At 40.8% G+C, this 24,737-nt stretch overlaps 1 protein-coding gene across 2 annotated transcripts in view; it reads right to left on the reverse strand.

Moving 5' to 3' along the window:
• odad2 (outer dynein arm docking complex subunit 2) overlaps positions 1–24,737 on the reverse strand; it is a 390,232-nt gene that overhangs the window by 198,621 nt on the left and 166,874 nt on the right. For both annotated transcript variants that reach the window (XM_072576026.1, XM_072576027.1), the window contains exons 11-12: positions 1,479–1,625; positions 164–373 (exon numbers count right to left, since the gene is read on the reverse strand). In XM_072576026.1, the coding sequence (XP_072432127.1) occupies positions 164–373; positions 1,479–1,625 (357 nt within the window). The remainder of the gene's footprint in view (positions 1–163; positions 374–1,478; positions 1,626–24,737) is intronic.

Genomic DNA, 24,737 nt, shown 5'->3' on the forward strand with positions numbered 1-24,737 from the left:
AGTGTATTAAAGAAAACTTGTGAAAGCCACTTTTGTTTTGGACAAGCAAAATAAAAAGAAACAATTCGGCCATTTTGGCAACTGATTCCATTCGTTTAGACTACTGGACTGACTCATGGAGTGGCTTGATTACCAAAAACAATTTATATGTTTTGTTACTTACCAGGCGTTGAATTCCACCATGAAGCCTGACGGTTTGTCTTGCTCTCCTGAACTTGGCTATATTGGCAATAGTTTCAGCAGCCAAACATTTGAGATCTTTATTAGAGGAGTCCAGGATTTTCACCATAATCTGCAAGCCACCTAGTTCTGCCAAGGAACGTCGAATTTGTGGATTTTTACTAATTTCTTTTAGAATCCTTAATGAGCCAACCTATCAATATGTAAAAATGTTAGTTTTAACATTCATGAACTGAAAGCAAAATACATTTAGCTAGTTTGCCTAACAGATCATGCTATCTGCTTTGAATAGAAACACTTTGCCATGAAGCTTATAAAGAGAACATAAGACCTTAGAGCTAGGAGTCGGCGTAGGCCATTTCGCCCCTCAGGCCTGCCCCACCATTTAACATGGTGGATCCCAACTCAGCCTCAACTCCAGTTTCCTGACTGCTCCCCACAACCTTCAAACCCTTTACTAATAAAAAGTCTACCTCCTACTTAAACATATTCTGTGTCTCAATGTCCACTGCACCCTGGGATAATGAATTCCACAGATTCACAAACTTTTGAGAGGAGTATTCCTCCTGTTTTAAATCTGTCACCCCTTGGTTTAAAACCAATGACTGTCATTCTAAATTGCCCAACAAGGGGAAACATCCTCTCTAAGCCTACTTTGTCAATCCTCTTTAGCATCTTATATACCTCAATATCTTTTCTAATCCTTCTAAACTGAGTTTAGATCTAAACAGGTCATCTCTGCTCATAAGTCAAGCCTTTTATCTCTGGAATTAACCTAGTGAACCTTCTCTGAGCCTAAATGCCAGGAGAAAAAGTTAACTGTTTTTTTTATTCTTCTCATCTATATGTTCACACTCCTCATAAGTTAGCAATTGTCACCATCCAGTTACATCACAATAAGATAAACCTTGACTTCATGAGATGATGTGAAACAGGTGTTAGAAGGTTGGCAGGACGCCATACATCTCCCCTAATATTTGTCTCTGTAATTACAAAATAGGAGCAATGAGAAATGAAAAATGCATTACTGCCATAATATCATTTTATATTATGGCAGAATGGAAATATCTGCCCCAATGAAGATCAACTCATCATAGAATACTTTAAACATACAACGAAGCTTCCAACTGTTCCAAGTCAATTTTTGTTTAACCTGTCCTCAAACCAATGGAATATGCATTATGCATTAACTGGCCTCCCCTCTCCCCTCTAAGAAATGGGTGCACACAGAATGTTACACAGAGAAAAAAAAGTCTATTTTTAAGAATAATATTGCAATAAAGTAATGAGCGGCTTACCTTACATTTGGTTTCTTCTGTATCCAGCAGGTTGATCAGAACCTCTAGGCCACCCACATCTCGGATGGCCAACTGACATGTCTCATTCGTCAAGTTAAAGTCCCTCATTGAACACAAGGCAATAACAGTCGCTGTTTGGTTGCCACCCTGAAATTGTATTGCAAAGAAAGTTAGATAAATCTTGCAATGATAATAATTGGATTTTTATGGCAAAATTGTTCAGTAAATAAAAACTTAAACTAAAATAATAGTAAAGATGAACAGTGAAATTCTTTTATAATATTTAGGACAGACAGAATTCTTAGAGTATCTAAAAGTTCCATTTAGCATGTTTCTGGAAAGCAGAAAATATTATGGCCTGCGGGTGCAAGCTACACATCCCTAGTCAATTTATTAGTGAATTGGTGTGAAACTTTAGCCCACTGTATTACCAACAATAGCTCTTGAGTAATCCTGTTGGATAGTGGTAATTGATGACAGCAAAAAATGACTAAGCAAGTGGTGGCAATCAACTACACAGGGCATTGAAATGATCATATCCAGAGTATGGTGGGCAGTTTTGGTCTCTTTATTGAAGATAGGACATACTTACTCTAGAGGCAGTTCAGTGAAGGTTCACTAGGTTGATTTCTGGGATGAAGGGCTTGTCTTATGAGGAAAGGTTGAGCAGATTCAGACTTTATTCACTGAAGTTAAAAAAGTGAGAGGTGATGTAATTGAAACATGCCAAGATTCTGAGGGGGTGCATTCTTGACAAGGTAGATGCTCAGAAGGTGTTTCCCACCGTGGAGGGATCTAGAACTAGGACCAAAGTCTTAAAAAAGTGTTTCACACCTAAGACTGTGATGAGGTGAAAATTCTTTTCTTGGGGTGTCCCTTGTGGGATGTGGCATTGCTGGCTGACAAACGTTTACTATTAGTCCCTATTTGCCCTTCGAGAAGGTTATGGAGATCTGCCTTCTTTGAACCACTGCATTCCAATATGTTGTGGATAAATCCACAGTGCCACGGGGGAGGGAATTCCAGGATTCTGACTCAGTGACAATAAAGAAACGGTGATATATTTCCAAGTCGGGATGGTGAGTGGTTTGGAGGAGAATTGCACATGGTGTTCCCATGTCTCACTGCACTTGTCCTGCTAGATGGAATAGTCAGAGTATTGAGTACAGAAGTTGGGAGATCATGTTGCAGCTGTACAGGACATTGGTTAGACCACTGTTGGAATATTGCGTACAATTTTGGTCTCCTTCCTCTCAGAAAAATGTTGTGAAACTTGAAAGGGTTCAGAAAAGATTTACAAGGATGTTGCCAGGGTTGGAGGATTTGAGCTGAATAGACTGAGACTGTTTTCCCTGGAGTGTCAGTGGCTGAGGGGGTGACCTTGTAGAGGTTTACAAAATTATGAGGGGCATGGATAGGATAAATAGACAAAGTCTTTTCCTTGGGGTGGGGGAGTCCAGAACCAGAGGGCATAGATTTAGGATGAGAGGGAAAAGCTATAAAACAGACCTAAGGGGCAACTTTTTCATGCAGAGAGTGGTACGTGTATGGAATGAGCTGCCAGAGGAAGTGGTGGAGGCTAGTACAATTGCAACATTTAAAAGGCATTTGGATGGGTATATGATTAGGAAGGGTTTGGAAGGATATGGGCCAAGTGCTGGCAGGTGGGACTAGATTGGGTTGGGATATCTGGTCGGCATGGACGGGTTGGATTGAAGGGTCTGTTTCCGTGCTGTACATCTCTATGACTCTAACTTTTAGCAAATTTCTGCAGACCATATTGTAGACAGTAGACACTGCTGCTACTGAGTGTCATGGTGGAGGGATTGGATGTCTGTGGCTGTGACGTCAGCTAGCTGCTTTGTCCTGAGTGGTGTCAAGCTTTTTGTGTGTTACTGGGGTTGTACTCATCCAGGCAAGTTAGGATTTTATTATCACACTCCTGACTGGTGCATTGTAGATGCTGGATGGAATTTTGTGAGACAGATGGTGAGTTACTTTCTGTCGTATTTCTACAGTCTCTGACCTGCTCTTGTGGCTATAATATGTATATAGCATGTCCAGTTGAGGTTCTGGTCAATGGTAACCCCCAGAACGTTGATACTGCGGGATTCAGTGATAGTAACATCATTCAATGTCAATAGGCGTGGTTAGATTATCTCTTAATGGAGATGGTCATTATCTGGCACTTATGCGCACAAATTTTACATGTCACGTTTTAACCCAAGCTTTGATATTGTTCAGATCTTGTTGCATGTGAGCTGGACTACTTCTAAGGAATCGTGAATGGTGCTAAACATTGTGCAATCATTAGCGAACATTCCCATTTCTAACCTTATGATGGAGGGAAGGTCATTCATGAAGTAGCTGAATATGGTTCAGCATAGGACATTACCCTGAGGAACTCCTGCTGAGATGTCCTGGAGCTGAGGTTATTCACCACCAACAAATACAACTATCTTCCGATGTGCCAGGTATGATTCTTACTTGCGGAGAGTTTGCACATGATTCCATTATCTGGATTAGTGGTGCTGGAAGAGCACAGCAGTTCAGGCAGCATCCGAGGAGCAGTAAAATCGACGTTTCGGGCAAAAGCCCTTCATCTTTTATTCCTGATGAAGGGCTTTTGCCTGAAATGTTGATTTTACTGCTCCTTGGATGCTGCCTGAACTGCTGTGGTCTTCCAGCACCACTAATCCAGAATCTGGTTTCCAGCATCTGCAGTCATTGTTTTTGCCTACATGATTCCATTATTCCAGTTTTGTTAGGGCTCCTTGATGCCATGCTCGGTCAAATATAGCCTTGATCTCAAGTCTGTCACTCGCACCTCCCCTCTGGAATTCATGTTTCAGCCAAGGTTGTAATAAAGGTCAGGAGCTGAATGTCCCTGGTGGAACTCAAACTGGGCTTCAGTGAACAGGTACTGCTTGACAGTGCTGTTGATGACACCTTCCATTGCTTTACTGATGATTGAGAGTAGACTAATGGAGTGGTAATTGGCTGAGTTGGATTTATCCTCTTTTTGTGTGCAGGACACATCAGGGCAAGTTTCTATATCGTTAGGTAGATGCCAGTGGTGTAGTGATACTGGAACAACTTGGTTACTGATGCAGCACAAGTTTTCAGTACTATTACTGAAAAATTGTCAGGGCCCCTAGCTTTTCCAGTATCCAGTGTCTTCAACCTATTTCTTGATATCATGTGGAATGAATCAAATTGGCTGAAGAGTGGTATCTGTGATGCTGGGGACTAATGGAAGAGTCCAAGATGGATTATTGATTCAGCACTTATGGCTTAAGATTGTTGCAAATGCTTCAATCTTATCTTTTGCACTTATGTACATAATTGAGGATGGGGATATTTGTGGAGCCCACTCCTCCACCATTGATTGTCCACCATCATTCATGACTTGATGTGACAGCCTTGAAGAGTTTCAAACTGACCCATTGGCTGGGAAAATCACTTAGTAATTACTATCACTTGATACTTATGCTGTTTAACCCACAAGTAGTCCTCTTTGGTAGCTTCACCATGTTGACAGTTTATTTTTCGGTATGCCTAGTACTATTCTTGGCATGCACTCCTCCATTCCCCATTAATGATCCCCTCTCTTGATGGTAATGGTTGACTGTGGGATATGCCAGGCCATAAGGTTGCAGACTGTGCTGGAGTATAATTCTGATGGCTCACAGCACCTCATGGATGTGCATTCTTGAATTGCTCAATCTGTTCAAAGTCTATCCCATTTAGCATGGTGATAGTACCACACAATATGATAGAGGGTATTTTTGATATGAAAATCTGACTTTGTCTCCAGTGTGCAGCGGTCACTCTTACCAGTACTGTCATGGACAGATGCATCTGCAGCAGACAGGGTGTTGAGGAAATGGTGAAATAGGTTTTTTCACTTTGTTGGTTTCCTCAACATCTTCAGTGTAGCAGCTATTTTGTTTAGAAACTTACCAGCTCGATTAGTAGCTATTGCTAAACCACGGTTAGTGGTAGACATTGAAATCCCCCACCTCGAGTACATTTTGTGCCACTGCCTCCCTCTGAGCTTCCCGTACGTGTTATGGAACATGGAAGCGTATTGATTCATTAACTGATATGTGATAATCAGCAGGAGGTTTTCTTGCCCGTGCTTAACCTGATGCGACTACACGAGGTCCAGAATCCACATCGAGAAATCCCAGTGAAATTCCCTCTTGACTGTATACCGCTGTGCTGCCATCTCTGCTGAATCTGGCCTGCTAATGGGACAGGACATATCTAGGGATGGTAATGGTGATGTCTGTGAAGTATAATTCCCTGAGTATGACTATATCAGGCTATCTCACTCGTCTATGAGAAAGCTCTCCCAATTTTTGCACTAGTCCTAAACGTGAGTAAGGAGGACTTTACAATGTTATCAGGGCTGTTTTTGCCACTGTCGTTTCTGATGCCTAGGTTGATGGCAGGTAGTCTGCCTGGTTTCAGTTCTTTGATGAGATCATAGCAACTGACACAACTGAGTAGCTTGCTAGGTCACTTCAGAGTGCAGTGAGAGCCTTAGTTGGACCAGTGCCTTCACTCTGAACCACTGCTGATTGCAGTGTCCCTCCTCAACTACTGGACGACAATGTTCAGAGCACTTTGTAACTCCTGGGAACCCTTCTCCGCACTCTCTATGGCTAAACCAATCTCTAGTGACCTTTTAAAATCTATTTCCAATTTTATCAAAAGCTTCTTTTATATGGCTTCATTAATAACACCACATACTAAGCAATGTCTTAGCATGTCAGTTAACATTAACTCAAAATCGCAATGTTCAGCAATCTCCCAAAGGCTATGATGGTCTCCCCTGGGATTCTTCCAGTCAAATTAAATTTGTAATGCTGTAAAATTACTAGGACTTCAGGATAGTCCTCTTGCGTAACTTTGTGATCTACGTGAATGTTTTGGTATCACGACATTAAGGTCATAAGATGTAGCAGCTGAATTAGGCTATTTGGCACATCAAGACTGTTCAACCATGTTTCTCAACCTTATTCTCCTGCCTTTTCCCTATATACCTTGTTCCCATTACTAAATAAGAACACATCTATCTGTCTTAAATACACTCAATGACTTGGCCTCCTCAGCCCTCTGCGGCAATGAGTTCTACAGATTCATCACTCTCTGGCTGAAGAAATTCTTTCTTCTCTTAATTCTAAAGGATCGTCCCTTCACTCTGAGACTGCACCTTCAGGTTCTAGCTCCTCCTACTAATAGAAACATCTTCTCCACATCAATTCTATCCAGGCTTCTCAGTATTCTGTCAGTAACAATGAGATCCCCGTCATCCTTCTAAACTCCATAAAGTACAAACCCAGAGTCCTCTACCACTCCTCATATGACAAGCCTTTCATCCCCAGATTCTTTTTGTAAATCTCCTCCAGACCCCTTCCAATGTCAGCACATCCTTCTTTTGAAAAGGGGCCCAAAACTGTTCACAATATTCCAAATGCAGTCTGACCAGAGTCTTATACAGCCTCAGTAACAAATATCTGCTCTCATATTTTAGCCCTCTTGAAATGGATGCTAATATTGCATTTGCCTTCCTGACTTCCAGCTGAACCTGCACATTAACCTTAAGAGAAACCTAAACCAGGACTCCTAAAGTCCCTTTGAACTTCAGATTTCCAAAGCCTTTCCCCATTTAGACAATAACCTATGCCTTTATTCTCCCACCAAATTTCATAAGCACATATGTTCCACATTATATTCTGTCTGCCACTTCTGTTCCCACTCTCCTAGCCTTTCCAAGTCCTTTTGCAGACTCCCTGCTTCATCAACACTACCTACTGCTTCATCTATCTGTGTTATCTGCAAACAATGTCCTCAGTTCCATTATCCAGATCGTTAATGCATAACGTGAATAGTTGTGGTCCCAATACTGACAGCCACAGAACTCCACTAGTTACCACTAGCTGCCACCCTGATAAAGAACCCTTTATTCCCACTCTCTGCCTTCTGATAATCAGCCAAGCCTCGATCCATGCCAATAATTTGCTCCTAATACCACGGGCTCTGATCTTATTTAGCAGTGTCCTGTAGGGCATCTGCCTTTCAGAGAGATTTGTTCTGTGCTGGTTCTCTTGCAGAGAGGTGTTGCCACAAAAACCTGAGATGTTTTCACTGTAATAAAATAAGGCACATGAAGTCACAGTGTTGATCGTTTAAAAAAAAGCACTGAAAAGACGGATGTGGTAAAACAGGATAAGCCAGGGGGGTTTGTTAAAGGGGTAAAGAAAAGCAAAAATTGAAGCAAATGAATGACAGCCTGGTCAGGGGTTGGTTGGTAAGAAAGTGACAGATATCTTTCAAGAATTACTACAATGGGAAAGGTTCACTCGTGTACCAGGAGGAATAGGTAAAGAAATTAAGATTTTAAGATGTACAATAACAAGCAAATTTTGATGGTGAGATTTGTGGAGATATGTACATCAGAAGGAGTATTGCCAGAAAGGGTGGTAATATGTGAAATTCCTGATGAGAAGAGTAGTGTTCCATTATCTAAGTTGGGGCTAGAGAGTCGATGAAAAGTGGTGAAGTGGTGGTAGGACTAATAGAGAAATTCTCTGTTTGGAAATACAGTTTATCCTTGGTAATTATGTAATTGAATCACAGGTGGGAGTGATGTCTACCATGCTTGAAAAGCCAGTGGAAAATCAAATAACAGCAAGGATATCTTGGGATTTTTCCTGATGGTAGATCACAAAGGTCACAAGGTTGAAACAGGAGGAGAAATCAAACAGTAAAAATAAGGGAGTTGAAGTTCAATTATCAGAAATTAATTTTGATCAAATCATGGAGAAAAAGCAAGAACAGGTGGAGGTCAAAGTGGATACTTTCAGTTCAGAGAAGTTAGCTGAATTACAACAGAGAGATGAAACAATAAAGCAGTTACATCAAAAAGCATACACAGAGAAATAATCTGAGAGTATCCCAGAAAGTTACTACCTTAAAAATGAAGTCTTGTTAAGGAATTGGAGACCATCACATATTTAAACACATGGAAAATGGGCAAAAACTCATCATCAAGTTGTATTGCCAGTGGGTTATAGAAAGGAAGTGTTGTGGATAACATATGAGTTACCAGCAGGAGGTCATTTGGGAGTAAGGAAAACTAAAGCTAAAGTACAAAAACATTTTTTCTTGGCCTTGATTGCATACAGATGTAGTTGAATTTTGCCAGACATGTCACATGTCAGGTAATAGGAAAACCTCAAACAGTGATAAAACCAGCACTCTTAATACCCGATCCAGCATTTGAGGAATGTTTTGTAAATTGATTGATTAATTGATCTTAATTGAGTCTTATTTGATTGTGTATGACCTCTCCCTAAAACAAAAAGTGGGAATCAGAATTTGTTGACCATAATGAATGTGTTGACTAGATTTCGAGAAGCCATTCCATTACACAATATCAAAGCTAAAGGGATTGTAGAAAAGTTACTCAATTCTTTTTATTCAGTACAGACTATCCACAGAGACACAATGTTATGCAATAGTGAAATTATAGATAACTTAGGAATGAAACAATTTAAATCAATTGCATGTCATTTAAAATAACAGGGAGCATTAAAACAGTGGCATCAAACTTTAAAGATAATGTCAAGAGTACCTAGGGGAATGAGATAAGGGAATTCTATTTGTACGTTTTGCCTAATCAATCAACTAAATTTAGTCCACTTGAACTACCTTTTGGACATGAGGTAAGAGGACCATTTGAATTAATTAAGGAGAAATTGGTGAATCAGAGTTCAGAGACTACACTATTGGACTGTGTGTCAAATTTTATGGGGAAGATAAAATAGAGCAGGTGAGTTGGCTAAACAGCTTTTAAAAGTAACAGCATGAAATGAAACAGGGAGCAGATATCAAAAATACATGAGTTTGCTTAGTGAGATAAAGTGTATTATTATGAGTGGTAGGTGAACCTTTAGAAGCAAGGTTTAGTGGCCCTTATCAAATCAAAAGAAAATTGAGTGAGGTGAATTATTTGAAAATAATGCTAGATAGAAGGAAAATTCCGAGGGTTTATTATGTGAATATACTTGAATGGTATTTTGATCAGGCAGGAAAGCCAAACGGGAACATGTTACTTGTTACAACTCAGAGTGGAGCACCAAATCCAGGTGATTCTGAATTTAATATTCCTCAAGTAAATTGAACAATGAAGAAGTTCTTAGAAATTGGAATAAATTATTGAGTTACCTTCCAGCGGAAGATCAAAATGACCTGAAAGAATTATTATAGCCACATGGAGATATATGTTGGAATAAGGTGGGAAATACTAAACTGATTACGCAGATGGAGATATTGGAAAAAACTGTTCCAATTAAGCAACATCCTTATCAGCTTAACCCTTGAAAATTGGAACAGGTTCAAAAGGAGATTAGATTAGATTACTTACAGTGTGGAAACAGGCCCTTTGGCCCAACATGTCCACACCAACCCGCCGAAGTGCAACCCACCCAGACCCATTCCCCTAACACTACGGGCAATTTAACTTGGCCAATTCACCTAACCTGCACATTTTTGGACTGTGGGAGGAAATCAGAGCACCCAGACACGGGGAGAACGTGCAAACTCCACACAAAGAGTCGCCTGAGGCGGGAATTGAACCCGGGTCTCTGGCGCTGTGAGGCAGCAGTGCTAACCACTGTGCCACCATGCCGCCCACAAATTGAAAGATTGAAAGCATGCTCAGAGAAAAGGGCAGCATGTCTGGGTGGGTTGCTCTTCGGAGGGTCGGAGTGGACTTGTTGGGCTGAAGGGCCTGTTTCCACACTGTAAGTAATCTAACAATAATCGAAGTGAATTACTCACTAATAGTAATGGTTCCAAAACCAGATTGTGCGTGGACTATCAAAAAATCAATGCTATTATGAAACCTGATTAATAATCTATTTTATGATTGGAAGATTGTGTTGAGAAGATGGGACAAATAACTTATATTTCTAAGCTGGACTCACTGAGAGGATACTGGCAGGTACCTTTATCTGAAAGAGTGAAGAAAATTTCAGCTTTCGTGACACCAAATGGACGTTACCAGTTTAAAATAATGCCATTTGATAAGAAGAATGCATCAGCCACATTTCAAAGATAAACCAATAAGGTCATTTCAGGATGACCCAGTTGTGTGGTATACACAATCTAGTGATATTTAATCACACGTGAAAGGCACATTTGGAGCATCTCGTGGAATTGTTCGATCAACTTCAATAAGTGGCTTGGTGATAAACCTGGCCAAAACTAAGTTCACAAAATTCCAAATCACATTCCTCAGCCATATTATTGGACAGGTGGTCCCACAGGATGTGAAAACAAAGGTTACTGGGGAGTTTCCCATACCATCGATGAAGGAAGTACTATGATTCCTGGAACTGAGTAGTTTCTAATGAAAATTGGTACCAAATTTGAGCAATGTAGGTGCTCTACTGACTAACTTGTGGAAGATATCCAGAAAATTTCAGTGGCGGGGGAGTGTCAGAAAGTATTTGACAGCCTGAAATCCTAATTACACAATGTCATTCAAGGTGGCTATTGATATGAGTGATGTGGTTGTTGTGCTGTACTCTTGCAAGAAGACAGTGAGAATAGAAAAACCTACTGGATATTTCTCCCTAAAGTTGAAAATTCATGAAAAGAAATATTCCACATTGAGAAAGAGATCTTGAATTTAGAGTTATAGAAGATGTACAGCATGGAAACAGACCCTTTGGTCCAACCCATTCATGCCGACCAGATATCGCAACCCAATCTAGTCCCACTTGCCAGCACCCAGCCCATATTCCTCCAAACCCTTCCTGTTCATATACCCATCCAAGTGCATCTTAAATGTTGCAATTGTACCAGCCTCCACCACTTCCTCTGGCAGCTCATTCCATACACTGCGTGAAAACGTTGCCCCTTATGTCTGTTTTATATCTTTCCCCTCTCACCCTAAACCTATGCCCTCTAGTTCTGGACTCCCCGATCCCAGGGAAAATACTTTGTCTATTTATCCTATCCATGTCCCTCATAATTTTGTAAACCTCTATAAGGTCACGCCTCAGCCTCCGATGCTCCAGGGAAAACAGCCCCAGCCTGTTCAGCCTCTCCATATAGCTCAGATTCTCCAACCCTGGCAACACCCTTGTAAATCTTTTCTGAACCCTTTCAAATTTCACAACATCTTTCCGATAGGAAGGAGACCAGAATTGCATGCAATGTTCCAACAGTGGCCTAACCAATGTCCTGTACAGTTGCAACATGACCTCCCAACTCCTGTACTCAATACTCTGACCAATAAGGGAAAGCATACCAAACGCCTTCTTCACTATCCTATCTACCTGCGATTCCACTTTCAAGAAGCTATGAACCTGCACTCCAAGGTCTCTTTGTTCAGCAACACTCCCTAGGACCTTACCATTAGGTGTATAAGTCCTCCTAAGATTTGCTTTCCCAAAATGCAGCACCTCACATTTATCTGAATTAAACTCCATCTGCCACTTCCCAACCCATTGGCCCATTGTTGGATCTGAGGTAACCCTCATTGCTGTCCACTACACCTCCAACTTTGGTGTCATCTGCAAACTTACTAACTGTACCTCTTATGCTCGCATCCAAATCATTTATGTAAATGACAAAAAGTAGAGGGCCCAGCACCGATCCTTGTGGCACTCCACTGGTCACAGGCCTCCAGTCTGAACAACAACCCTCCACCACCACCCTCTGTCTTCTACCTTTGAACCTGTTCTGTATCCAAATGGCTAGTTCTCCCTTTATTCCATGAGATCTAAGTTTGTTAATCAGTCTCCCACGGGGAACCTTGTCGAATGCCTTACTTGAAGTCCATATAGATCACATCTACTGCTTTGCCCTCATCAATCTTCTTTGTTACTTCTTCAAATAACTCAATCAAGTTTGTGAGACATGATTTCCCACGCACAAAGCCATGTTGACTATCCCGAATCAGTCCTTGCCTTTCCAAATACATGTACATCCTGTCCCTCAGGATTCCCTCCAACAACTTGCCCACTACTGAGGTCAGGCTCACCGGTCTATAGTTCCCTGGCTCTTTTTACCGCCCTTCTTAAACAGTGGCACCACGTTTGCCAACCCCCAGTCTTCCGGCACCTCACCTGTGACTATCGATGATACAAATATCTCAGCAATAGGCCCAGCAATCACTTCTCTAGCTTCCCACACAGTTCTCTGGTCCACCTGATCAGGTCCTGGGGATTTATCCACTTTTAACCGTTTCAAGACATCCAGCATTTTGCAAGATGTCACCATCTATTTCCCTACGTCTATATCTTCCATATACTTTTCCACAGTAAATACTGATGCAAAATATTCATTTAGTATCTCCCCATTTTCTGTGGCTCCACACAAAGGCCGACGTGCTGATCTTTGAGGGGTCCTATTCTCTCCCTAGTTACCCTTTTGTTCTTAATACATTTGTAAAAACTCTTTAGATTCTCCTTAATTCTATTTGCCAAAGCTTCCTCATGTCCCCGTTTTGCCCTACTGATTTCCCTCTTAAGTATACTCCTACTTTCTTTATACTCTTCTAAGGATTCACTCAATCTATCCTGTCTATACCTGACATATGCTTCCTTTGATGTTGGTGTTACAACATTTCAACATTAATGTTGCCAGTAATGTAACTGAGGCAGCTGTGTATACTGATCATGACCACTCAATGTTTTTAGAGAAATTTAGGGATAACAATACTGGACTGTTTAGGTGAAGTTTATTGTTACAGCCATTCACTTTAAGAATTATATACACGGCAGGACGAGTAAACAAAATGGAAATGCGTGTCATGACTTTGATGAAGGAAGACAATGTTTGGTGGCAAAAGAAACAGACTGAGATGGACTGTAGCATTGAACGGTTGTATTCTAAGGTTTAGTGTTTTATGTACGAATAGCATGAGACTGAAGTCTTTGAAATATTTACAAAAACTTTAAGAAGTCAACTCTGTATATTTGATTGTTCTTTTTTTTAAGGGGGGGGCGGAAATGTGTGACAATACTGGGCCTTTAAGAGAGTGCCTTTGTTCTGTGCTATTTCTCTTGCAGAGAGGCATTGCCATAGTGGCATCAAAATATCTGCTTCAGAAGCAGTGGGTAAACAGCTTTGAGCTCTCTGAGTGTGTTTTTTAAATTAGACACATGAGTGGATGGAAGCAGGCTCACACACAGACCCAAGGTTTTAGTTTTGTTTTCAGTTGGAATTTGGAGTTGGCTGTTGAAATTGATAGATACAACTCTCTCTGCTGCCACAAAAAGCTTGAAACCTCTCTCTCTGCTGCTACACTGATTCTTTCAATGTTCCATTCTTTCAATGTTCTATCTGGATTAGAAAAGATAGCACGTGAGGAAAATCTATTTTACTAATTTGCCTTTGCCAAGGGTGTGTTTATGGGATGCTGTTATATTGAAGCAGTCAATGATTAGTAGTTTAATAATACATTATTTTATTAACTATTTCAATGGAGTTAAACTTATGCCAAATCTCTTTTTTATTTGTATTTTAACTGTATTGTAAAAATAAAGCTTGTTTTGCTTAAAGCCTAGTAATTGACCAATCGAATCACATCTGGAACACAGCATCTTTCACTTGCCTTGAAATAAAATAAAAGTTAGGGTCTAAGCTACCTCCTTGATATATTTTGAGGGGGATTGGTCTGGTTCACAACAGGCAAAGTGGGCGGCACGGTGGCACAGTGGTTAGCACTGCTGCCTCGCAGCGCCGGAGACCCGGGTTCAATTCCCGCCTCAGGCGACTGACTGTGTGGAGTTTGCACGTTCTCCCCGTGTCTGCGTGGGTTTCCTCCGGGTGCTCCGGTTTCCTCCCACAGTCCAAAGATGTGCAGGTCAGGTGAATTGGCCATGCTAAATTGCCCGTAGTGTTAGGTAAGGGGTAGATGCAGATGTAGGGGTATGGGTGGGTTACGCTTCGGCGGGGCGGTGTGGACTTGTTGGGCCGAAGGGCCTGTTTCCACATTGTAAGTAATCTAATCTAAAAAAAAAACTTGGTTTACGGAAATCCAAATAGATCACATCCACTGAGGCTCCTTTGTTGACTTGCTTATTTTCTCCTAAAAGAATTCTATCAGATTTGTCAGATTTGACCTCCCCTTGAGCTTTGAATGAGACTGTATACTTGTACTCTACATGCAGTTAACAAAGAGTTTTAATCATTCAACATTCTGCATTCAATTTTCCATAGCAAGATAGAATGGTTCTAATTTATCCAGAAGAGGCATTTGCCTGTTATTTTCATTAAGAATAGACTTATCTGGCTTTTTGTTTTGCAATGTGAGTTGCTGTCCTCTATCTTGTCACCAATGACGGTAAGACCATAAGACCATAAGATATAGGAGTGGAAGCAAGGCCATTTGGCCCATCAAGTCCACTCTGCCATTTAGTCATGGCTAATGGGTATTTCAATTCCACTTCCTCGCACTCTCCCCCAGCCCTTAATTCTTTGCGAGATCAAGAATTTATCAATCACTGCCTTGAAGACACCCAATGTTCCGGCCTCCAACGCGCTCCATGGCAATGAATTACACAGGCCAACTACTCTCTGGCTGAAGAAATGTCTCCTCATTTCCATTCTAAATTGACCCCCTCTAATTTTAAGGCTATGTCCACGGGTCCTAGTCTCCCCGCTTAACAGAAACAACTTCCAAGTGTCCACCCTTTCTAAGCCATGCATTATCTTATAATTTACTATTAGATCTCCCCTCAACCTTCTAAACTCTAATGAATACAATCCCAGGATCCTCAGCCGATCATCATATGTTAGGCCTACTATTCCAGGGATCATCAATGTGAACCTCTGCTGGACACACAGTATATCCTACCTGAGGTGGACACAGTTTTCTAAATGGGGCCTAACTAGAGCTTTAATGCAATGATTTCACAGCTTGGGTCTGCCATTTAACTTATGAAACAAATCAATTTAATATGACTAATAACACTTATTTATGGAGTACATGCCTGGCTCCCCATTTGAAGTGCTAGTTAAGTCCCATAAACCTCCCGCAGATTCACCATCCTGTGCATTTCAAGAAGGTTCACAGGTACCGTTTCAAGTGTAATTAGTGTTGGCTAATACATTATGACTGAGCCAGAAAAGTCCATATGCCATGTCAAAATAATTTTAAAAAACTATTCTTATAATATGGAATATTGGAAATGATCACTGGTACAGATGATGACAGGATTCAGTGCTGAGACCTCAGCTGTTTGCAATATACATTAGCAATTTGGACAAAGGAATTGAATGCAATATCTCCAAATTTGCAGATGACATTAAAGTTTGTGAGAAGATTTGTAGCTCGGGTGCTCGTTGTTGTGGTTCTGTTTGCCGAGCTGGGAACTTGTGTTGCAGACGTTTCGTCCCCTGTTTAGGTGACATCCTCAGTGCTTGGGAGCCTCCAGTGAAGCACTTCTGTGATGTTTCCTCCGGCATTTATAGTGGTCGGCATTCATGCAGGAACCGGAGTTGTTTGTATGTGGCGCTGAGGTGGTTGGCACAGGATTCCCATTTCCTGGCTTGTCTTAGCGTCTCTCGCCCGTAGGTGTTCAAAGTTTGTGAAAAGATTTGTAGCTCAGGTGCTCGTTGTTGTGGTTCTGTTTGCCGAGCTGGGAATTTCTGTTGCAGACGTTTCACCCCCTGTCTAGGTGACATCCTCGGTGCTTGGGAGCCTCCTGTGAAGCGCTTCTGTAATGTTTCCTCCAGCATTTATAGTGGTATAAATGCCGGAGGAAACATCACAGAAGCGCTTCACAGGAGGATCCCAAGCACTGAGGATGTCACCTAGACAGGGGACGAAACATCTGCAACACAAATTCCCAGCTCGAACAGATCCACAACAGATGACATTAAACTGGGTGGCAACGTGTGCTGTGAGGAGGATACTAAGACGCTGAGGGTGACTTGGACAGGCTGGCTGAGTGGGCAAATACAATATAATGTGGATAAATGTGAGGTTATCCACCTTGGTTGCAAAACCAGGAAGGCAGATTATTATCTGAATGATGGCAGTTTAGGAAAAGGTGAAGTTCAATGAGACCTGGGTATCATGCTGGAACCGTGCTAAAGGTCGGCCAAGGCTCTCTGATTTGGGACCATTAATCTGGTCCTCAATTAGGTAACTGACATTCTTATGTGTTCCCCCACCTGTTGACCTCATTTTATTACTACAAGCATGAAATGTCCATTGTTTGTAATATTATAAAATAAATAAATATTCCAGATTTAATAGCAATACTTTAATGTTGTTACCTTTTAAACTTAAGTTTTTGGTTTTTGTTTTTATTTTATTCCACTGCAACTATCTTTTTTGGGTCCAAAATCAATGAATATGTTAATCCCCCAAAAACAGTAAAAGACATATAAAGCTCAACTCCATGACTTTTGGAAGATAAATTTGCTATATAAAATTGACTTTACATGTGTATATATATTGATAATTTTTCCATCTATGCTCCTTGTTGCACATCTGACCTCAATATAACCTGGTAATCAAGCTAGACTAACTGGATTTGTTCTTGATATAAAAGGACGATAAGATAATTTGATGGAACAACTCAAAATTATAAAGTAAATTGACATAGCTGTTCCAGACAAATCATTCACAGTGTTGAAAGGTTTCAAATCTAGGTGACATCATTTTAAAACACAGGAAATTATAGCTGTAAATAAAACATTAAGGGAAGAATTACTTCACAAAGATTAATAGACACATGGAATAATTACTGGAGCAGTCTACTGAAGCAAAGACTCCAGTGTAAATAGGTTCAGGTGACATGTTTTGACTTTCTGAAGTAGAGGCATTGTGTATATCGTGAAAAGTATGAAGATAGGATTCAACTCGGTTGTTGGTAAAATTCTAGAATCCATCATTAAGGATGAGGTTTCTAAATTCTTGGAAGAGCAGAGTCTGATTAGAACAAGTCAACATGGATTTAGTAAAGGGAGGTCATGCCTGACAAACCTGTTGGAATTTTTTGAAGAGGTAACAAGTAGGTTAGACCAGGGGAACCCAGTGGATGTGGTCTATCTGGACTTTCAAAAGGCCTTTGATAAGGTGCCACACGGGAGACTGCTGAGCAAGGTGAGGGCCCATGGTGTTCGAGGTGAGCTGCTGGGATGGATTGAGGATTGGCTATCTAACAGAAGGCAGAGAGTTGGGATAAAAGGTTCTTTTTCAGAATGGCAGCCGGTGACGAGCGGTGTCCCGCAGGGTTCGGTGCTGGGGCCACAGCTGTTCGCATTATATATTAATGATTTGGATGAGGGAACCGGGGGCATTCTAGCGAAGTTTGCCGATGATACAAAGTTAGGTAGACAGGCAGGTAGTACTGAGGAAGTGGGGAGGCTACAGAAGGATCTAGACAGGTTGGGAGAGTGGTCCAGGAAATGGCTGATGGAATTTAACGTGAGCAAGTGCGAGGTCTTGCACTTTGGCAAAAAGAATATAGGAATGGACTACTTTCTAAATGGTGAGAAACTTAATAAAGCCAAAGCACAAAGGGATCTGGGAGTGCTAGTCGAGGATTCTCTAAAGGTAAACATGCAGGTTGAGTCTGTGATTAAGAAAGCGAATGCAATGTTGTCTCTTATCTCAAGAGGGTTGGAATATAAAAGCAGAGATGTACTACTAAGACTTTATAAAGCTCTGGTTAGGCCCCATTTGGAGTACTGTGTCCAGTTTTGGTCCCCACACCTCAGGAAGGACATACTGGCACTGGAACGTGTCCAGCGGAGATTCACACGGATGATCCCTGGAATGACAGGTCTAGCATATGAGGAACGGCTGAGGATACTGGGATTGTATTCGTTGGAGTTTAGAAGATTAAGGGGAGATCTAATAGAGACGTACAAAATAATACATGGCTTTGAAAAGGTGGATGCTAGAAAATTGTTTCTGTTAGGCGAGGAGACTAGGACCCGTGGACACAGCCTTAGAATTAGAGGGGGTCATTTCAGAACGGAAATGCGGAGACATTTCTTCAGCCAGAGAGTGGTGGGCCTGTGGAATTCATTGCCACGGAGTGCAGTGGAAGCCGGGACGCTAAATGTCTTCAAGGCCGAGATTGATAGGTTCTTGTTGTCTAGAGGAATTAAGGGCTACGGGGAGAACGCTGGCAAGTGGAGCTGAAATGCGCATCAGCCATGATTGAATGGCGGAGTGGACTCGATGGGCCGAATGGCCTTACTTCCACTCCTATGTCTTATGGTCTTATGGTCTTAACTCAATCCAAAAAGCAGAGACTCTCTGGGCCAAAGTCCTTTTTCCTACCCCTAAATTTTACTTTGAGGCTTATATAAAAGAATTATGACATGGAAAAATCTATAATACATCTGGGATTTGCATATGTCAGATATGCATTCAAATAGAGTTGACTGCATAAAAATAAGACTATTGGTTTCTAAATTACATCATGACTAACTGTAGGAAAATATTCTGAAATAGTCTGGACATCAGCTGCTTCTAACAATATTTAATTTAAAGTGTGCCCATGGCAGAATAAAAATTCTAAAATGCTAGCATTTTAATAGGCTATTTCAGTAGGTTTCTTGTATTTTATTTAAGTAGTGACTAAAATATTGCTATTTTACTCATTAGGTTTTTACACACATGCTACAGATGTCTGAATCCTTTCATCCAAAATTCCTGCATGACTAGGTAACTTAGTCTAGAACACTTCCTCTGAAAAGATTCAGAGCAAACTTTAGTCTGCTGTTTGCACATTATTCACACAAAAAAAATCACATATCAGATATATGGCAGATTTCATGTAGCTTGTGCACACATTCAAACACAATCTAGCAGTCACAGTGCAGAGCTTTACATGTTATGAACACACATCAGGCCCCGATTCATAACCTTCGTAACTTTTCATTGATTAATTTTAATGGACAGGAAAATATTAAGGCACAATAAGCCCTGCACCCAAGTTCCTGGTATGCTTGACTGTCACTCAATGCTCTGGTATTTTCAAGTAACAACTTATAAAAATGTAAACAACCAAATCTCCTTTCACTATATAACACTATGTAAACTAAATAGAGGGGACTGGGTTCAGTTGCATGGAAAACTATAGAAAAATTTGAAGTGGGGGGGAGGGCTGAGCAGAGATCATTGAAGTTTTCAGAACAAATAATAGAACAGACAGTATGGAAAGGTTCAGGAATATAATTTAAGGCACAGCAGATAAGTGGTCAACTATGAAAAGGAGAGGCAGTCTAGGCAGAACTGAGAGTGTTATAGTTAAATGTATGTACTTTATGAAACAAGGTAAATAGCATCTCATGCAAATTTAAATTGGTGGGTATGATGTTGTGGGTGTCATAGACATGTGACTGCAAGGATATCAGGGCTGGGAACTAAATATCTAAGGATTATGCACCCTAATGAGAAGACAGGCAGATGGGCGGAGGGGCTTAGTTGCCGTGTTAGTAAGAAATGAAATTAAAATCAATGGCAAGAAGTGATATAGAGTCAGAAGATAATAGGAACTGAGGGGGTAGAGTTGAGGAACCGCCAAAGGAAAAGGATGCTGATGGGAGTTGTGTACAGGTATCCAAGCAGTAGTCAGGATGTTGAGCAGAAAGTAAATTAGGAGTTTAAAAAAGCATGTAAGAAAGGTACTATTACAGTAATCATGGGAAACTTCAATATTCAGGTGGGTGGGGAAAATCATGTTGGTAGCAGATCCTAAGTGCTTATGGAAAGACTATGAAATATTTTACTGGACTAGCTTGTGGTAGACTCCACTTGAGAACAAGCAACTCTGGATTTGGTGATGTGTAATGAGGCAGATTTGATGAGGGAGTTTAAGGTGAAGGAACCTCTAAGGGGCAATGACTATAATATGACAACTCACTCTGCATTTGGAGAGGAAAAAGATTGAATCAGTTGTAACAATATTACAATTGAAAAAAGTTAACTGCAAAGGTATGAGAAAGTTGGCCATGGGCTTGGAAGAAAAGCCTAGCAGGGAAGATGGTGGAGCACCAATGGTGGGATTTTCTGATTGGTAGTTCAGGAGGGACAGCAGAAATTCATCCCAAAGAGAAAGAAATAAATTAAGGGGAGGACAAAGCAACCATGGTTGACAAGGGAGGTCAGGGACAACATAAAAGCAAAGAAAAAGCATATGTGGTGAAGATTAGTGCAAAGCCAGAGGACCGGAAGGCCTTTAAAAGTCAGCAGAGGACAAATAAAAAAAGCAATAAGGGGGGAGAAGATGAAATATGAGCTTAAGCTAGCTCATAATAATAAAAAAGAACACAAGAGTTTTTTTTAGATATACACAAGGTAAGAGAGAGACTAGAGCAGATTTTGGACCATTGGAAATTAAGGCTGGAGGAGTGGTAATGGGGAACAAACAAACGATGAAGGAACTGAATAGGTACTTTGCATCAATCTTCACGGTGGAAGACACCAGTAGCATCCCAGAACTTCAAGAGAATCAGTGGTAGAGATAAGTACAATGGTTATGTCGATGGAGAAGTTGCTGGGGAAGCTGAATGGCCTGAGGGTGGATAAATCACCAGATCAGATGAATTACAGCCCAGGCCTCCGAAAGAGATAGCTGAGGAGATTGTGTGGAAGAACTCATGGTATCTTTCAGGAATCAGAGTCAGGGAGGGTCCCAGAAGACTGGAAAATGGCTAATGTAACATCCCTGCTTATGAAGGATGGAGGCAGAAGGCTGGAAATTAAAGGTCAATTAGCCTATAATTGATATAGTTGATTAGATTCTAGAGTCTAATATCAAGGATGTGATTGAGGAGTATTTGGAAGTGCATGGCCTGATGGGAATGAGTCAGCATGGCTTCATCAAGGGGAGGTCATGCCTGTCAAATCTGTTCGAATTCTTTGGCGAGGTGATGAGCAAGTTAGACAATGAAGAACTAGTGGATTTAATCTGTTTGGATTTCCAGAAAATCTTTGACAAAGTGCCATGGAGGAGCTTAAGATTAGAGCTCATGGGTATAGGATTGGCTGACTGGCAGAGGCAAGAGCAAAGATAAAGGGGTCTTTTTCAGGATGGCAGTTGATGACTAGTGGAGTTTCACAGGTGTCCATTTTGGGAGCACAACTATTCACATTGTGCATTAATGATCTAGATGAAGGAACTGATGGCATTTTTGCTACGTTTGCAGATAACACAAAGATAGATGGATGGATGGGTAGTGTTCAGGAAGCAGGACACTACAGAAGAATTTGGACAGGCTAGAAGAGTGGGCAAAGTAGTGGCAGATGCAATACAATGTGGGAAAGTGTGAGATTATGCATTTTGGTAGGAGGAGTAGAGTGTCATGATGTTGGTGTGTAAAAATGGAAAATTTGTAATGGGGGGAAAGCATTGCGACGTTCCTTTAAGATAAAGTGCATTCTGTGCTTAGATATTTAAAAATGAATATCTGTAAGCAGATGCAGGTGCTCAAATTGACCCATTGTATCAAAAAGCCATTCAGTTAGCAAACCCAAGCAGCACTTTTACCCAGACAACAGTTTAAATTCAGTCAATTAATTTAAAAAGGCATTTGGAGACTAAGAACTAGTTAAATTTAAATCTGATGGTGATGAAAATCTGAAACCAATCATCTTATAAGAATTTGATGTGCCATGGGGGTATATATCAAGAGGGGCAATTGGACAGAGAGGGGAGAGTTAACTACCATCTGAAGAGACAGCAAACCTGCCATCCGAGAAAGAATTACTGGGCTCTCAAGAAATCTCCACGCTGTCTAAAAAACACTATTTATCTATAAAGGTACATGGCACATTTAGCGAATATTCTCAACACCAGAAAATAGCTGAGAAGGCATTTCAGAAAGAGGAAGATAACAGAAGAAGATACAGAAAGTTCAGGAGGATCCATTCTGTGTGAATTTTGAGAGACTAAGTTTTAATTCATCATTTTTATTACTTGGATCTATAAAAGTGGGACTTTATTATTGAAAAGGCATAACAATAAAATTTGGTTCGGTTAAGGAATAGGTAGTAGTTAGGGAGTAATTGTTCAATTTGTTAGAAATTGTGTTAATTTGTTCACTGTTGGAATGAAATAAATAAATCGTTACTTGTTAATTGTAGAGGGAGTGTAAGGATTTCATTTCATTTAACCATTCCTTTGAAACGGATTGGGGGGTGTGAGGTAGGTTATACATCTTGTCACACTTCTTTATCAGATTACAAGGAGAGGTACTCCCCTCAGAGGCTGACACCACCCTGATAATTAAAACCAAAACAGAGGGGTGCCAACCTCTGCTTTGTAACAAGAAGCAGACTATTCCCTAAATGTGGAAAGGCTTAGGAAATCTGAAGCACAAAGGGACTTAGGATCCTAGTTCAGGATTCTCTTAACATGCAGGTTCAGTTGGCATTTAGGACGGCAAATGTTAGCAATCATTTCAAGAAGGCCTAGGAGACAAGATCAGTGATGTACTGCTGAGCCTGTGTAAGACTCAGAAGGCTGGAATACTTTGAACAGTTTGGGGCCCTGTATCTAAAAAAGGATGTGCTGACATTGGTGGGGGTCAATAGCAGGTTTACAAGAATAATCCTTAAGATGCAGAATTTGTCATATGAAAAGAAATTGAAGACTCTGGGTTGGTATGTGAAGGATGAGGGGTGATCTGGTTGAAATTTACAGAATACTGAGAGGCCTGCATGGAGTGGGCATGGACAAGATGTTTCCACCAGTTGAAGAGGCTAGGACCTGAGTGCACCACCTCAGAGTGAAGGGGTGATCTTTAGAACTGAGGTGAAGTGGATTTTCTTCAGCCACAGACAGGTGGATTTGTGGAACTTATTGCCACAGAAGGCTGTAGAGGCCAAGTAATTGAGTGTCTTTAAGACAGAGATAGATAGTTTCTTGATTGGTAAGGGGATCAAGAGTTTTGGGGCATGAGTTTGAAGAACATATCAGCCATGATCAAATGGTAGAGTAGACTCGACAGGCAGAATGGCCTCATTCTGTTCCAATATCTTATGATATTATGTTGTTACTGCAATCAAGGAATTACTAAATTGTCTATGCAAAACAGGGAACTAAAAATAAATAAATCAGTTTTCCTAAAATGAGTGATTTGTATTTTCACTGAAGCTTAATGTATGGTCAGCCCTCATTTTACACTTTCCATGTCAAGACCCTGGTTTGTTTTGACCCTCCTGATGGCTGGTATTTCTAACGCTGCTTCTAAATCGTGGGAAGTCAATATTAGAAAACTTCTGAAAGTATCCTGAAACAATGTGGCAAAGGCATACAGCTACTATTATGCTTTCCAGTTCCAAAATGAAGAAGTCAAGAATATAAAGTTGCCACTTGAGCACTCCAAGTCATGAATCGCTACTTAAGGCAATGTGCAGACTGCATGAAAGGTAATAAAACTGTGAATAATAGGATATAATATCTGGAGGAGCATAGTGTGGATGATAAAGGTGTGCCAAAAAGATCATACAGCACAGGTCGGTCAAATATTTCCCGAGTATAAGGAAACTATATTCCCTTTTCAGTGAGCCTCTTAAAATGAAGCTGCTACATATGTAAATTGCTCAGACAACCTCATAGTTTTATGCCCACATCATCATAGGCCAATATGTCTGGTAACAACTTAAAACCGGAAGGAGCATGCTGAATGCTGGTTAGCTTAAATGACTAAATGGCAAGCACATAAGACTCTAAGACACAAGAGCAGAAGAAGACCATTCACCCCATTGAGTCTACTCTCCCACTTAAAATGATCATGGCTCATCTGATAATTCTCAATTCCCTTTCCAAATAACCCTTGATTCCCTTTCTGCTTAAAACTAGAACTAGGAGCAGGAGTAGCCCATCTGGCCCCCTCGAGCCTGCACAACCATTCAGTAAGATCATAGCTGATCTTTTCGTGGCCTCAGCTCCACGTACCAATTCTCTCACTATAACCCTTAATTTCTTTACTGTTCAAAAAATGATCTATCTATCTTAAAGTTAAAAATATCAACTACTTCACTGAGCAGGGAATTCCACAGATTCACAACCTCTGGGTAAAGGAGATCCTTCTCAATTCAATCCTAAATCTGCTCCCCCTAATTTTGAGACTATGCCTGATTGTCCTAGTTTCACCCACCAGTGGAAACATCCTCTCTACTTCTGTCCTATCTATTCCCTTCATAATTTTATATGTTTCTTTAAGATCCCCCCTCATTCTTCTAAATTCCAATGAATA

This window comes from Chiloscyllium punctatum, chromosome 8 (assembly GCF_047496795.1).
Source record: "Chiloscyllium punctatum isolate Juve2018m chromosome 8, sChiPun1.3, whole genome shotgun sequence".
Taxonomy (NCBI): domain Eukaryota; kingdom Metazoa; phylum Chordata; class Chondrichthyes; order Orectolobiformes; family Hemiscylliidae; genus Chiloscyllium; species Chiloscyllium punctatum.